The following is a 15,749-nucleotide window of genomic DNA, read 5'->3' as shown; positions in this document are numbered from 1 at the left end:
GAGGGCGTGTTAAGCCAGCTGTTTACCACACATATACCCCTTGAATACCCAGTGAAAGGACACCACACAAGTGTTATGAAAATAAACAAGATATTTATTAAGAATCACAACAGCCCTGTACTCTTTATGAGGACAGGGTACTAAGCACAAAACAAAACTCTTACGAAAATACTTAAGTTAGCACAGTATATCCAAATGCCCGAGGGGCACGGAAAACCATATACTCTGAAAGTGGAATGCGAAATTACTAGCAGGTAAGTACAGTACTAATAGGCTTAGGAATCGCTAGGACTTGACTATAGAATCTTCAGATTACTTCTAGGAGGCCTAGGGGACTCGGGTGCAGTGTGTGCAATCTCACGCGTGATGCGGGACAAAGTCTATGGTAGCTAGTAATGACAAAGTTAGTGTTCTCGGGCGAACCCGACCTGGTAGGGAGAAAACGAAAGTGGATCCTGACCCTTGGATAGTGAGGCTATGCTGGGGCACCGAAATGCCGAAGTTACCTAGCCCAGGGGCTGCAGCTGCATATGTCTCAAAAAGACGTCGGGAATCCTCGTTGACGGACCAGGAGCCTGAAGAAAGAAGTTGCTGGCAGGCGACCAGTGAAGAAAGTTCGATGGACCCAAGCCTGGATCGAAGGAAGATGACACCTGAAAGCAGAGGGGACCAAGTTCGAGACTACTAGCAGTAGTCAGGTGGCACCAGGAGGGCACCGGATGGTAGTCACCTCGACTAGGTGAGTGGGTGACGCTGTGCTCGTAGATCTCACGGACCAGGAGGCGTTGTCGGCGACCAGGATGGAGGAGCGAGCTGTCCCACGATGGATGAAGCTGTCGGCGTCGCTGGACCCAGGATTGGGCAACAAAGCCTTGGCAAATTCAAGCCCACGCGGTGGACTCAAAATGGCGTCTGGAGTGGACCAGGAGGGTCCGGGGTGCCTCTCTTGAAGAAGGAAGCAAGGGCCAGTCTGGAGCAACCAGACCAGCAGCAGTGATGTCGTCGGGCGTCGTGAAGAAGGCCACAAGCCAGCCGGCTAGTAGCCACACAGCGCGGTGAGCACGCAAAAGCAGAAGGGCCCCACGCAGATCGTGGAGATGCTGGAGGGCTGATCTTCGGTGCTGGAGCTGCTCAGGGTTGGGGCTTCTCGGACCCCAAAGCACTCACCAGTGGAGCACACGGTGGGCTTGTTGCAAAGAAGTCGTGCAGTCTTGGCGATCGTCGGTCCCTCGAGGTCTCGTCGCACTCACGGTTCTCAGCTTTGCTGTAGAGGTGAGTAGAGGTCAGAGGTGCCAGGGAAGCCGGGTCTCGTCGAGCTGGGTCGTCGGATTCGTGAAGAAGGACTTGCAGCAGACCGCAGTGTTCTTAGGATGGTGCCCGCTTGATGCAGGGTGACTACTCCTTAGCCACAAGGGAGAATCTTGAAGAAGAAATCTTGATGTCCTTTCGTAGAAAGTCGTGTCTTGATTCCAAAGATGATCTAATTTGAACAGGGGGCCCGCTCCTATCTTTATACTAAAAAAGGGGGCTGACCCGGTGACTAGGTCCTGCCTATGGGTGGGACTAGGAGGGGGGTGGTTACACCCCTCTCCCATGCCGGACTTCCCCAGGCCAGGGGCTGGTGTGCCCCTGGAACTGGTTCTGACTGGCCTATGCGTAGTGAGCACCGGGGTGCCGCTCAGCAGTCACCTTCCTATAAAGCCCTGCCTACCCAGGATACACAAAACCATGTCTGGGACGGTGCTAGCACCGCCCCTGACAGGAAACCCTTTGTCCAGGCTCCCCTCGCTGGAAGGACTCCCAGCTGCAGGGGGTCAGACTCATGTCTGTGGTGGCAGCATCCATTTTGTGGAGCTGAGGCTTCGTTTAACTTTAACCGGGGTTCACAGTTACATACATGTCGTGTCCCTCTAGAAGGGTGGAATGCTAACCCCGTCGCCAGAATTGGCGAGGGGTTAGTATTCCAATTCGTATGACACCTTACTTGACATGTTTTGATAAAGCAATACCAAAGATAGCATTTAACCGCGAGGATTATAATGCACTTAAGAGTATATGGTATGCGATATCATGGAACAGCTATTAGGACTTGATTCCGCAAGCTGCAGACAGGCTCAGCTCATGCCAGAGCACCATCTCACACGATTCCAAGCACTCTGCCTTCAGGATTGTTAAGGCCTGCCATAGGAGTGACTGATAGGAATCCGTGTGTCCATTTTAGGGTTAGATATAGGTATACTATATCTACAGCAAAGGGTGATTACACGACTTTGCCCCAGCTGTCATGCAGCCAGTTGTGTCAAATTTAGGAGGCCAGCCAGGGGTGGCATAATACATGCTTCAGCCCCTGGTAGGCCCTGGGTACACCTATGCCCTGAGTTACAGGGTCTGATAAGGTGGCCCAGTACCAATTGGAAATGTACCTAAGGTACATGGAATCCATTTTACAGAGAGAGCAGTAGGCCTGGGGTCCTGATTGGCAGGGTCCCAGGTCGACTATTGTCAAAAACCAGCTAAAACACAGGGCAAAAAGTTGGGGGCAACCATAGTCAGGAGGTACCTTCCTACACAACCCCCCCCCCCAAACGAAAGGAGATAAGGCTATCCTTGTCCAGGTAAGCCTCTATTACCTAAGTGGCCATATAAGGAAGGACCAGCTCTGGCTTGGTTTCCCCCTGTGTCATGGTCCACTAGGCAACCCCTCACCCTAAGGGTATCTGAGGGTCTCCACCATAGGGAATCTCTGCCTTTGGTGTGTCTTGGGAAAGAAGAAGGCTGATGCTGGGATGGAGTACTGAAGTGAGGCTCCTCTACCTTTGGGCTCAACTTCCTCCAGTCACCATTCATCATGTGTGCCTTTCTTTCTTTAGCTGAGATGCACTGAGCTCTCAGGGTCAGCCTCTGGCTACCTAAAGCTGGAGGCTGAGTCCCTCTGTTTGGCTTACTGGAGGGACAGGTCAGGTCTGGGGTTTTTAGGCCCCATGTGTGGCTGTGCCCAACAGTGTCCAGCTGTGGGAGGTCCCTAACTATTTTTAAGGGGGATCCCTCAGGAGTCTTACTTATTTTCACTTGGCTAGGTTTACCAGCTTCAGTGATCCTAATCTGCTGATTAAGGGGTTCTTTTGGACAGGGGGCCCTTTGGGGTCCACCACTGGCCTCCCTGACCTCCACAGCCCTGGGCTGACTGAGACAGGGTAGAGAGGTGCAGGTTACCTGCTCCAGACTGGGTCCCACCTGGGAAGGGTCCACTGCCATCAGGGGCTCTGCCAGGCTAGGCCTGACTACCTCTGGGGCAGTTCCTTCAACAGGGGTAGAGTCAGTTCCCTGAGGAGGCTGGCTCTCACCTAGTGTCTGGGAGGGGGAAGACTCTTCTTCCTCCTCAATGCTCTCTGTTTGAGTGGAGTGATCCATTGTTTCAGGCTTCACAACCTCACTATCTGTTTGAGTAGAGGCTGAGACCATTTCAACCTTGCCAACCTTTTCAGGAGGGCACTCAGTTTGTGTTTGGGTTGTGACTGTCACAGCCCTCCTATCCTGTTCTGGAAAGTCTGTCTGAGCCTGGGCAGTGGCTACCACTGCCCTTCCAACCTTTTCAGGGAGGAATGGTGCTTGGACTGGGGCTGTAGCTATTACTGCCCCACTAACCTGTCTGGATAGGCCTATCATTCTGGAGTGAGTTTCTTGCTCCACCTCAGCCCATGCTGAGATTTCCAGGTCATTCCCCAGTAAGCAATCTACAGGTAGGGTGTCGGTCACTGCCACTCTCATGGGCCCTGTGACATTACCCCAGCTGAGCTTGACTACTGCCATGGGATGCCTTCTCTTCACTCCATTAATGTCGGTCACCTGATAAGTACAACCAGGGGTCAGTTGAGCAGAGGGGACCAGATGGTCAATCACCATGGTGATGCTGGCCCCTGTGTCTCTGAATGCCTCAACTTGCTGACCATTCACTATGACCTCTTGTCTATACTTTCCCAAAATGTGGGGTCCAGTAGTGAAGTTGGCAAACCCCATGCCAGTCTCACAGACAAGAGTGTGGTCAGGGGACCTGGCTAGGCCATAGTCCTCCTGATTGCCCAAAGTAATGCCCACCACATTCTTGGGGGCACTCCCACCACCTGGGGGATTACCACTAGTGGTAACAGGAGGTTTAGGAGTATTACCTGGGGGCATATTTCCCTTATTGCCATTTTTAGGGCAACTGGCATCACTTTTGTAATGGCCCACCTGTTTACAGGTATGGCAATAAGGTTTCTTCTGTTCTGAAGGAGTGTTCTGGGACCCACCACCCTTGTTGGAGTTTTGAGGCCCTTGGGAAGTCTTCTCTGTGGATTTATCCCCACCCTTCTCTTGAGGCTTGGTTGATTCCTTCTTTTGGTCACCACCCTGGTTCTTAGGCCTGACCCTGGTTCTGACCCATTTGTCTGCCCTCTTACCCAATTCCTGTGGAGAGGTCAGATCAGAGTCTACCAGGTGCTGGTGTAATAACTGGTTCTGACAATTACTTAAGATTTGCTCCCTCATAATTAGATTGTACAATCCTTTAAAATCAGTAACCTTACTACCCAGTAGCCAGCCCTCAAAAGCCTTAGTGGCACAATCAACAAAGTCAGTCCAATCCTGAGACTGAGTTTTCTGGGTGTCTCTGAACATCAACCTGTACTGTTCAGTGGTTAAACCAAACCCATCAACCAGTGTATTTTTCAAGATTTGGTAATTGTTAGCATCCTCCACTCTTGTAGTGAGGAGCTTATCTCTACCTTTACCTTCAAAGGAGAGCCACAAGATAGCTGCCCACTGACTTTGGGGAACACCCTGCACAGTGCAGGCCCTCTCCAAAGCAGTTATCCATTTGTGGATGTCATCCCCTTGTTTAAAGGGGGGCACTATCTTATTCAGGTGCTTTGTATCAAAACTCCTTTCCCTATTGCTAGGTATATTGCTGCCACCAGTGGGGACTACCCCACTTAACTGTTGCTCTCTAGCAAAGGCAAGTCTCTCTTTGGCCAGGGCAAGTTCTTCCCTTTCAATCCTCAGTTTGACTGCCCTTTCTTCAGCTTCATACACTCTCCTCTGAGGGGAAGTCATCCCTCTGTGAGAAGAGTTGTGAGAGCCATTGGTTCGAAGGGATCTGTTAGAGCCTCTTGATAGAGACCTAACTCGTCCATTCCCAATGTTAAGCTGGCCTGAGAGTGGCCCCAGGGGTCCCCTAGTACCATTCTCATGCCTGCTTAAGTTGGACCTGGTTAGTCTGCTGACTTCTACCTGTCCCTTATCTGCCTCGTCCCCAGACAACTCATCCTCATCCTCATCCTCAGCATCATCTGCCTCCTGGAGGGGATGGTCATGGCTATCAAAGGGTCCCTGTAAGGAGGGCATACTCCCATCTGGATTAGAAGGGTCTGGGTTACCAGCCCTACTGGCATCATAAGCCTCTAAGAGACCAATCAGAAAGGAAGTTGTGGGGTTAGACCCCTGCTTAATCTTCCTAGAGGTACACACCTGTCGTAACTCATGGAAGCTAAGCACAATATATCTGGAAGGGAGGACCTGTGGAGGGTCCACTGACACAAGGGGAGACTCAGAGTTTCCTCCTTTGTCTGACATACTGTTTCTAGTGTGGTGTAAGTGATGCACCTACCTACACTATGTGTTTGCCTACTGATCCCTTGCTAAGAGTTGCAGCCAAGGTGTGCTAAGCCTTGAGGAGCTGCAACAGCTGGTTCAGTAGAACTCAGAGTATTCTAAGCTAAGTTATATGTACCTAACAGTACTTATGTGATCTTTCAACAAGATATTCTTAGGATACGTGTGGTAAAACAACAGCAAGCTCAAATCCCAACCGCTGCTCACCAATGTGAGAAGGTGGCCTGATATGCAGTGGTCACTATTCTAGTGAACACTATGTATCAGTCCAGCAACCCTTATTGATGATTGGTTGTAAGTCAACCTTATAGACCAGCTATCCTAGTAGCGTGGATACGAGCAGTCTAAGGCTAAAGACTCGAGAGGGCGTGTTAAGCCAGCTGTTTACCACACATATACCCCTTGAATACCCAGTGAAAGGACACCACACAAGTGTTATGAAAATAAACAAGATATTTATTAAGAATCACAACAGCCCTGTACTCTTTATGAGGACAGGGTACTAAGCACAAAACAAAACTCTTACGAAAATACTTAAGTTAGCACAGTATATCCAAATGCCCGAGGGGCACGGAAAACCATATACTCTGAAAGTGGAATGCGAAATTACTAGCAGGTAAGTACAGTACTAATAGGCTTAGGAATCGCTAGGACTTGACTATAGAATCTTCAGATTACTTCTAGGAGGCCTAGGGGACTCGGGTGCAGTGTGTGCACTCTCACGCGTGATGCGGGACAAAGTCTATGGTAGCTAGTAATGACAAAGTTAGTGTTCTCGGGCGAACCCGACCTGGTAGGGAGAAAACGAAAGTGGATCCTGACCCTTGGATAGTGAGGCTATGCTGGGGCACCGAAATGCCGAAGTTACCTAGCCCAGGGGCTGCAGCTGCATATGTCTCAAAAAGACATCGGGAATCCTCGTTGACGGACCAGGAGCCTGGAAGAAAGAAGTTGCTGGCAGGCGACCAGTGAAGAAAGTTCGATGGACCCAAGCCTGGATCGAAGGAAGATGACACCTGAAAGCAGAGGGGACCAAGTTCGAGACTACTAGCCAGTAGTCAGGTGGCACCAGGAGGGCACCGGATGGTAGTCACCTCGACTAGGTGAGTGGGTGACGCTGTGCTCGTAGATCTCACGGACCAGGAGGCGTTGTCGGCGACCAGGATGGAGGAGCGAGCTGTCCCACGATGGATGAAGCTGTCGGCATCGCTGGACCCAGGATTGGGCAACAAAGCCTTGGCAAATTCAAGCCCACGCGGTGGACTCAAAATGGCGTCTGGAGTGGACCAGGAGGGTCCGGGGTGCCTCTCTTGAAGAAGGAAGCAAGGGCCAGTCTGGAGCAACCAGACCAGCAGCAGTGATGTCGTCGGGCGTCGTGAAGAAGGCCACAAGCCAGCCGGCTAGTAGCCACACAGCGCGGTGAGCACGCAAAAGCAGAAGGGCCCCACGCAGATCGTGGAGATGCTGGAGGGCTGATCTTCGGTGCTGGAGCTGCTCAGGGTTGGGGCTTCTCGGACCCCAAAGCACTCACCAGTGGAGCACACGGTGGGCTTGTTGCAAAGAAATCGTGCAGTCTTGGCGATCGTCGGTCCCTCGAGGTCTCGTCGCACTCACGGTTCTCAGCTTTGCTGTAGAGGTGAGTAGAGGTCAGAGGTGCCAGGGAAGCCGGGTCTCGTCGAGCTGGGTCGTCGGATTCGTGAAGAAGGACTTGCAGCAGACCGCAGTGTTCTTAGGATGGTGCCCGCTTGATGCAGGGTGACTACTCCTTAGCCACAAGGGAGAATCTTGAAGAAGAAATCTTGATGTCCTTTCGTAGAAAGTCGTGTCTTGATTCCAAAGATGATCTAATTTGAACAGGGGGCCCGCTCCTATCTTTATACTAAAAAAGGGGGCTGACCCGGTGACTAGGTCCTGCCTATGGGTGGGACTAGGAGGGGGGTGGTTACACCCCTCTCCCATGCCGGACTTCCCCAGGCCAGGGGCTGTTGTGCCCCTGGAACTGGTTCTGACTGGCCTATGCGTAGTGAGCACCGGGGTGCCACTCAGCAGTCACCTTCCTGTAAAGCCCTGCCTACCCAGGATACACAAAACCATGTCTGGGACGGTGCTAGCACCGCCCCTGACAGGAAACCCTTTGTCCAGGCTCCCCTCGCTGGAAGGACTCCCAGCTGCAGGGGGTCAGACTCGTGTCTGTGGTGGCAGCATCCATTTTGTGGAGCTGAGGCTTCGTTTAACTTTAACCGGGGTTCACAGTTACATACATGTCGTGTCCCTCTAGAAGGGTGGAATGCTAACCCCGTCGCCAGAATTGGCGAGGGGTTAGTATTCCAATTCGTATGACACCTTACTCCACATGTTTTGATAAAGCAATACCAAAGATAGCATTTAACCGCGAGGATTATAATGCACTTAAGAGTATATGGTATGCGATATCATGGAACAGCTATTAGGACTTGATTCCGCAAGCTGCAGACAGGCTCAGCTCATGCCAGAGCACCATCTCACACGATTCCAAGCACTCTGCCTTCAGGATTGTTAAGGCCTGCCATAGGAGTGACTGATAGGAATCTGTGTGTCCATTTTAGGGTTAGATATAGGTATACTATATCTACAGCAAAGGGTGATTACACGACTTTGCCCCAGCTGTCATGCAGCCAGTTGTGTCAAATTTAGGAGGCCAGCCAGGGCTGGCATAATACATGCTTCAGCCCCTGGTAGGCCCTGGGTACACCTATGCCCTGAGTTACAGGGTCTGATAAGGTGGCCCAGTACCAATTGGAAATGTACCTAAGGTACATGGAATCCATTTTACAGAGAGAGCAGTAGGCCTGGGGTCCTGATTGGCAGGGTCCCAGGTCGACTATTGTCAAAAACCAGCTAAAACACAGGGCAAAAAGTTGGGGGCAACCATAGTCAGGAGGTACCTTCCTACACACTGTCCATAACCCTTGCCATTACAAGAGACTTACTTCAGGTAAGAAATACTTTGAACCAGTTTCTGTTGCACAACATGCGTCCCACCACAATGACTCACACGGTCTTCAAAATCTCTATAAAGAACGCCTTATTGCCTCGCCAAGCTCATTATGCGCAACATGCCCACCTACACTATTATACCAGCAAGTCTCAACCGTCTCACTAATTTCAATGTACCCTCACTACCCGCCTCCTTTAAAAATAATTTTCCAAACTTCCAAAACCGTGTTGGTCAGCAGTGTATATTGAGTCGGTGACCCCAAGCTGGGAAATGTGTGCCTTTTGAATTACACAAGTTAAGGGGATATGGTACAGACCAAATTTATGGGAAAATCCTGCTGTGAAATGCCTTTTTCAGTATCTGAAGTATTTCATGGATGTTCCATGTATTCCCCTGTAGGTGATGCAGAGGGTATTGAAGATGGCAGCAGTGTTTCCAGGAGAGAGGGATGATCAAGCCAATTTGGCCTCAAGGGAAGGGGGTATCAGATTGTTTTTTCATCTGTGCTCTGGATGGCTCAAAGACGCTTTCGGCAAATTGGCAAACTCTGTGAATGGGATGTAACACTTAAGTGGCTTTTTTTGTGCCTTTTACCTTTTCTCCACTACTTGGCTGTAGCTATGGGATACGGGATTAGAGGTCCAGGACTTTCTGGTGCATTGCACTGTTTTATGGTGTTCAACTTAATTTAAATGCTTAAAGAGAATGATTTACAAATGTACTTTTCACATTTCTGTAGATAACTGAACAGAGTTGTGTGCTTTATCCAGAGAATTCCTCATAGTCTTTAACCTTTCCTTCCTTAACTGAAAGCTTTCTCAGATCATTTACTAAAGTAGATGCTTGGCTGAAACAAGGGGGTTTGGTTCACAGATTCAGAAGGTCATCACCGCCAGTGCCAGACCTCCGAGAGAGATAAAGCAGGTTCACCTACAGATCAAAGACGGTGAATGGCCACTGCGTAGGCCAGACAGCACATTCACCATGAGATCCCTTAAAGGAGGGATGCTGCTCAATTTTCTACCATAAAAGGCGAGTTGCTGCCATTCCAAGTCAACATTTTTGCAGTGTTCAGTGTTTTGCTTCAAGTCTAGAACGAGATCTTAAACAGGTAAAGATTAATGGACCCGTAGCATTCAGAAGCCTTCCTTTAAATTTGATTCAGACATACTTCTCAACATAAACCTTACATCATTACACTACAGTTATCCCACTGCTTTATTATCATGGTTAGTCATGTTTGTCACCTTGTGGTGTTGCTGCCTTTCATTCAAAGAACTCTTTACAGTTCATCACTGTCAGGTGAGAACCACAGTAGTACAAACTGGAATTTAAATAGTGAATTGACCTTTTGCTTCGATCACTTTGTTTGGAATCCTGACCCTGATCTCCAACCAGCATTTGAAGTAACATGTATACATATGATATAATGCTCTGACACTATTGGCTGGCCTATCCGGACAGCTGCATTGTCGTGACATGACCATATATGCGGCCGATCAAATAATCCCGAAGCACGTTTTAGAGTTTGAATTAGTTGCAGTTTCACCTAGGCCTTCTGCTAAAACTGCACTCCCTCCTGCTTTTGAAGGAATGCAGATGGATGGAGTAATGCTTCAGCAGACCAGCACCAAAGGCTGTGCTGAACTGAGCAAATAAATGCGGAATGCATCAAATGTTTCAAGGAACACATCTACTGCCTGTGGGCAGTGGCGGAAATCAGTAATACAAAGAACTGTTGCAAACTTACTACAACCAGTTTAGTGGCCACATCCAGTAGATCTCTTATACAGCGAGGCACAATTACAAAACTTTAGTAGCAGGTCTCATATGTTTGATATCGGGCTGTGAATTCTTGCTTAAAAATAGTGCAAACAAATAGATTGCTTTTACTTGAAAACCTAACACTGTTATGACCTATTAACCACAGATTTCCAACGTCCACTGCAGAATGTGAACATGGCTTTTTTGTGTTATGATGTTCTCCTGCCACTGCATGAGCGACTGTCAGTCATCTGTATGTCCTCTATAATCTACATAAAGTATAGGCCCTCCTGTTAGAGAAGGTTATTATATATACCAAAATAGTTGGAAAAAGGCAGAAGTGCTGATGATGCATACTGCTTGGCATGAAAGACAAGTAGTTCATGATTCTACTTATAAGCACATTTGGAACATTCTTTGACATGTGATTAAAATAACATGTTGCCCAGCGCTTTTGTGTGTCGTTAGTTCAAATTGGTTTATTAGCATTTAACCGTTGGGGTTAAAGCCAACATAATACTGAAAGGCAGAATATTGTGCTCTTTTTGCCTATTTTTCTGTACCTAACCCTGGGGGTTACCGCCTCTTAATGTCCACACTCTTGTGTCCTAGAGCATGGTTCTAGTCTTTTTTGCCCTTCAACCTCAACATTTCCAAAATACTGCACAAGAAGAGACAGGAGGGGCCTTCTGTGATTCTGGTGTCTACCTTCTGGCATCACAGGTCAAGGTTCCCCCTGCTACAGATGACAGTAACCAGACCAGAATGATTATTTTCTCTGCCTCTGCTTTGATGGTTAGCTATGTCAGTCAGTCAATTGTCCTATTTCAGTCTGACATGTTTGAGGATGAACTGTTGGAGTTCTTGAGACCTGGTATAGTCAGGGAGGTTGTGGTTCCTTTACAGCTTTCCAGGCGCCCTTTTACACTTTGTGCATATATGCAACATTGAAGGACTTGTACTTGGTGTGAGACTTGCATGCTTTCCCGTTTTGCTTATGACCCTTTTTGTATTTCATGCGTGATGCATTTTAGTGTGGTCTGCCAACACCTTCTTTACATGTCTATCTGGCAGCTACCAGAGCTTATAGAGAGGTGGGTGGTGGTGGCGGGGGTTCTGGCTAGCGTCCTAAGAGAGGTATGCCGCTCATCCGATGATTGATTAGAGTTTGCCCGTGCTAGGTCCACTCTGATGCCTTAATGGATTCTTCCTCTTGTCCTTTAGGGGTTGTTGAGTGCTTCATTTAAATTAGGTTTCTGTGGCTCCCTTTTAGGTGGCAATGCTTTTTCAAGGTGGACTTCAATTACAGATTCATTGCAAAGATTATTTATCTAGTGAGGACCCTTAGGTAGATGCTTCTTTAGTTCATGCTCTTCTGTAGGGTCCTTGTTTTTTTTTTTCAGCAGCATCCTTATGAATCCGAAGCTTCACGATGGGGCATACCATTACATCTGTGCCAGGTAACTTACTAGAGGAAGCAGTGTGCAGTTATGAGAAGGCCGTGCATTCCTGCTATCCACGCTCAGCATGTGGTGAGCCCGCGTGGCTTTTGTTCGCGGGTTCAATGTTCAGGAAGTAGTCTCTCACTTTGTTGCTCAGACTGTGTCGGCATTATCTAAGTTTCCTAGTGGGGTGATTCACAGTTTACACAAATCATTGACCTTATAGAGCAGCGGTTAAGGCATGGAAACTCGCAGGGGAAGGAAGATGTCAAACCTGAGTTTTTGTGGTACTGACAAGTTGCCGTATCTCTGGAGATATAGGTGTTGTTAACCTTAAATATAATCCTTCATAAGATGATGACTGTTCCAGTGATTGTTTCCTAAAGTTCACAATCAAAGATGAAGCTTATCTATTTCATGTTATGTCATTTCCTTATTAGGCCATGTATAATGAGGCACTAATAAAGGGATAGATGGTCGGTCACAAGTCATTTCATCTATTCTTTTTCTATTATTCTGCTTTCATTTGTTGCTGGGTTCATATCTGCATTTCTCCTTCTGAAAGACCTTTGTTGGGCTCCTTCTCAAACCTGGTTCAGGGCAGTTTTGGTGCCTTGTTTTCCAATACTTGTATTAATTCATCATATTGAATCAAGAGTTATCACGATATTCAAGGAGGTGTTTTCTGCCCATCATGACTTCTTCCTCTGAAGGAGACATTTGACACCTTTTGATGTGCATAAAAATAACATCACATACATGTGTATGTTATCCTTAAGTGCGATTGGATAGCCTTTGCACCATGACTAGTGAACTGAACAGTTAGTTTTAGGTGTTAGAGCTCTGTGCTTGAGCACCATGGGGTGTGGTGGGGTGTACTCCTAAGGGTTCAGGTGTTGAGTTGTGGTGTAATATCCTATAGACTACACAACTCCGTTAGGGCAGCTTGGCTTTTCCCAGTCTCTTATTGTAGTCTATGTCAACGGAACATATCACCTGGGGATAAACCATCTATCAACTCAAGGCTCCAACCCTCCACTTCAATGAGTAGGTCAGCTGCTCAAGGTAGGGTGTCACATTATTTTCTGTATCTCTGAAACATTTCTAGGAAGACAAACTAGTCCATCCCCGTTGCAATTCAATTTCTTTTTTCTATACCCCAACTTTCTTTGGTTGACCTAGTTCTTTTATTTACTTTTTAATCTTCAACATTTATTAAGGTGGGCATCCTTTGTGTGGAAATTAGCCTTTTTAGGGGCTCACTGGTGCAGGGGTTCACTCTTATATGTCCACTGGTTCTTAAACCAACAAAGAAGAGATTGGCATGGAACTGTAAATCAAAGAACATAGATTTATTAACCTCCCATGAGTGAAACTACGACAATACAGTACCCGTAGGCCACTGTAGGAGGTAGGCCATAGAATACAGAATCCAAGGGTATTATATACCCTATTTACCGCTGAGAAAGCATCGAGACTCAAAGAGAAGGTACAGGCATATTCAGGAATAGTTATTGGCTAACATGGGCATACAAATATTGCTTACTCAACAAAGTGGGAGGGGAGACATTTCTGCTTACATTAGTTAAAGCAGACTGACAGTTACAGACAAAGACGGGTGCATTCTAGCAGCTACAGGCCTTTCTGAGCATGTGCAGTGCTCTGGCTCAGCACTGAAAGAGTTAACTATAGTTGATGACTCAAGTGGAATAGAAAAGCAGGCAACAGTGAAGACGGAAGAAGCACATTGCAAGCACATGGCTAACACATGGCTAACTAAAATGGATGCCACAAACAAAATGGCTTCAGCATATGCTAACGGTAATTTCTGCGATTTCCACATTTGTATTCTCTACTGTTACCATAACATATATTGGTGACATAATACACTTTTTATTGTAAATAAATAACAACCATAATTGATCTTTATTTTTTTCTTTTACTGAAATAAATATTTTGATTTTGCAGAACCAGCAATGCATGTGGGGAGGCTTCTAAACATGATGATATTGATGGCCTAATCAAAGATATTTTTGAAGATGTGACCTTCGAGGAAGAGCTGGTGGTGAGTACAGTAGATATGCACTTTGCTTATTGATGAAGCTTGGGTCTGCTCCACAGATTTGCATTAGTAAGTGTAGAACATCTTTTGTGTGCACTTTGACATAGTTGTGCCATTCCAGCTCCTTCAAACTTCAGGAATAACTTCCAAACAAATTACTTTAAAATATTTTCTGACCAATGATCCAATACTTTGCCTTGCACAGGCAAGCAGAATATTTGTTTATCCGTTGTATTCAAACCTGACAGCTGTATTTAGGCTGGAAGAAGAAAATATATTTGTTAATGCTTGCTGTAGATTTTATGCATCACCACTCTTTAGCTAGCAGAAAAAATAAAAATGAACACACAACTACGAGCCTCCTGTACAAAGCACTTTTGTGATCACAAACCCAGCAATTCCAACAGCATAAGTGTTTCTCTTTACGTACAAAAGCCCATTAATGAGTCGGAAAATTCTTCCTGACTCGTAAAAGGGCTTGTGCAACCCTGTCCGAATCGCAAATAGGAGGTTCATGACAGGGACATCCCCCCTCCTATTTACGAATGGGGCGTGGAGGCGGGAATATATCAATGGTTGGTGACTGCAGTTTGGTCTCGGAGCATTGAACAGATACCATCAACTCAAAACGGGTGGTATAAGAATCACAAAGAGAAAGGATTCCCCCTTGAACCGTTTCCCGTTATGAATATTCAAAATATTTCAGGGAGAGTTAGTAGTGGGCCATTGAACCATTGCCAACTGTCAGTGAAACTTTTTTTTAAACAAAAGGTTAAACATTTTATTTTAAAGATTTCTTTATTTAAACCCAATCCGAGACATGGTAGTGTGTTGTCCTTTGAAGCCACTATCCCGTAATTGTGGCCAACAAATGCAGGTGGTTGCAGACTGCAACCTGCCTAATAAATATTCATTAGGCTGGTCGTTCTGCAACCCCACCCCACTGCGATTCGGGGTTTTGTGAACAATGAATTTGTACACAAGTCTGTTTGCTAAATCAGAATTGATTTGCAAAAAGGCTGTGTGCAATTTCTGACCAATTTTTTTGCGAATCATTTCTCTGTACATACGGCCCCGTTTCCTATTTTAGGATGGGGTAAATAAAATAAGCATACTTTTGTAGTCCCTTATTACTGCTCCGTGGTTTATTATAGAAGTGTCAGCGCTGTTTCCATCTTCCTGTCCATATTTCCCAAACTTGTACATCTACAGCGACGATGAGGCATAGCCTTATACCAGAGAAAATCTTAGGCAGCCTGGGCATTACATGACTGGTTCAAACCAAGTTGATTGACCTATTGGGAATCTCTGTACCCAAATGCCAGATACAAACCGAAACTCGAGAAATGTGTAACAAGGTGATAGGTTCTGCCTTTGTGTCATTAATAACCTTGTGATTTCCATACACATGGACTAAGGCGTTCGACTTTTATACCTGGTCTGAAAGATTCATCATGCATGTTTTAAACAGAATAGCCCTCCACCTTTGTCTTCTCCATGATAATCTTCAATTTCATAAAGCTGTCAAAAATCACATTTATCTTAAACGCTCTGGTCAGTAAGTAGTCAGTTTTGGTGCCATGATGCCTCTACAAGACAAGATACAATGTTAATTGGCATTAAATCTTGTTAAGCAGCCAAAGAGTCTCTGGAAACCTTGACAAATGGCCAAATTGCGTCAGAAATATGAAGTTTTGAATTTTTGGTTGCTACATAAGTCATTGTACCTTTTAGAAATGGGGCTTCTGATTGGCTGAGGCATTCACCTAAGCCAGGCAGAGCCCACCACTCTAGTTGGGGACAACTAGATACACACCTAGGATAACCTGAGCTCACCCTCTGGGAGTTGGTGCAA

At 46.7% G+C, this 15,749-nt stretch overlaps 1 protein-coding gene across 2 annotated transcripts in view; it reads left to right on the top strand.

The window, feature by feature from the left end:
* The window catches only part of CFAP418 (cilia and flagella associated protein 418), a 165,903-nt gene that overhangs the window by 51,304 nt on the left and 98,850 nt on the right, over positions 1 to 15,749 (top strand). For both annotated transcript variants that reach the window (XM_086966025.1, XM_086966026.1), the window contains exon 2: positions 13,801 to 13,897. In XM_086966025.1, the coding sequence (XP_086822151.1) occupies positions 13,801 to 13,897 (97 nt within the window). The remainder of the gene's footprint in view (positions 1 to 13,800; positions 13,898 to 15,749) is intronic.

This window comes from Lissotriton vulgaris, chromosome 4_1, assembly GCF_964263255.1.
Source record: "Lissotriton vulgaris chromosome 4_1, aLisVul1.2, whole genome shotgun sequence".
Lineage (NCBI taxonomy): Eukaryota > Metazoa > Chordata > Amphibia > Caudata > Salamandridae > Lissotriton > Lissotriton vulgaris.
This window is presented reverse-complemented; position numbering and strand designations above follow the sequence as displayed.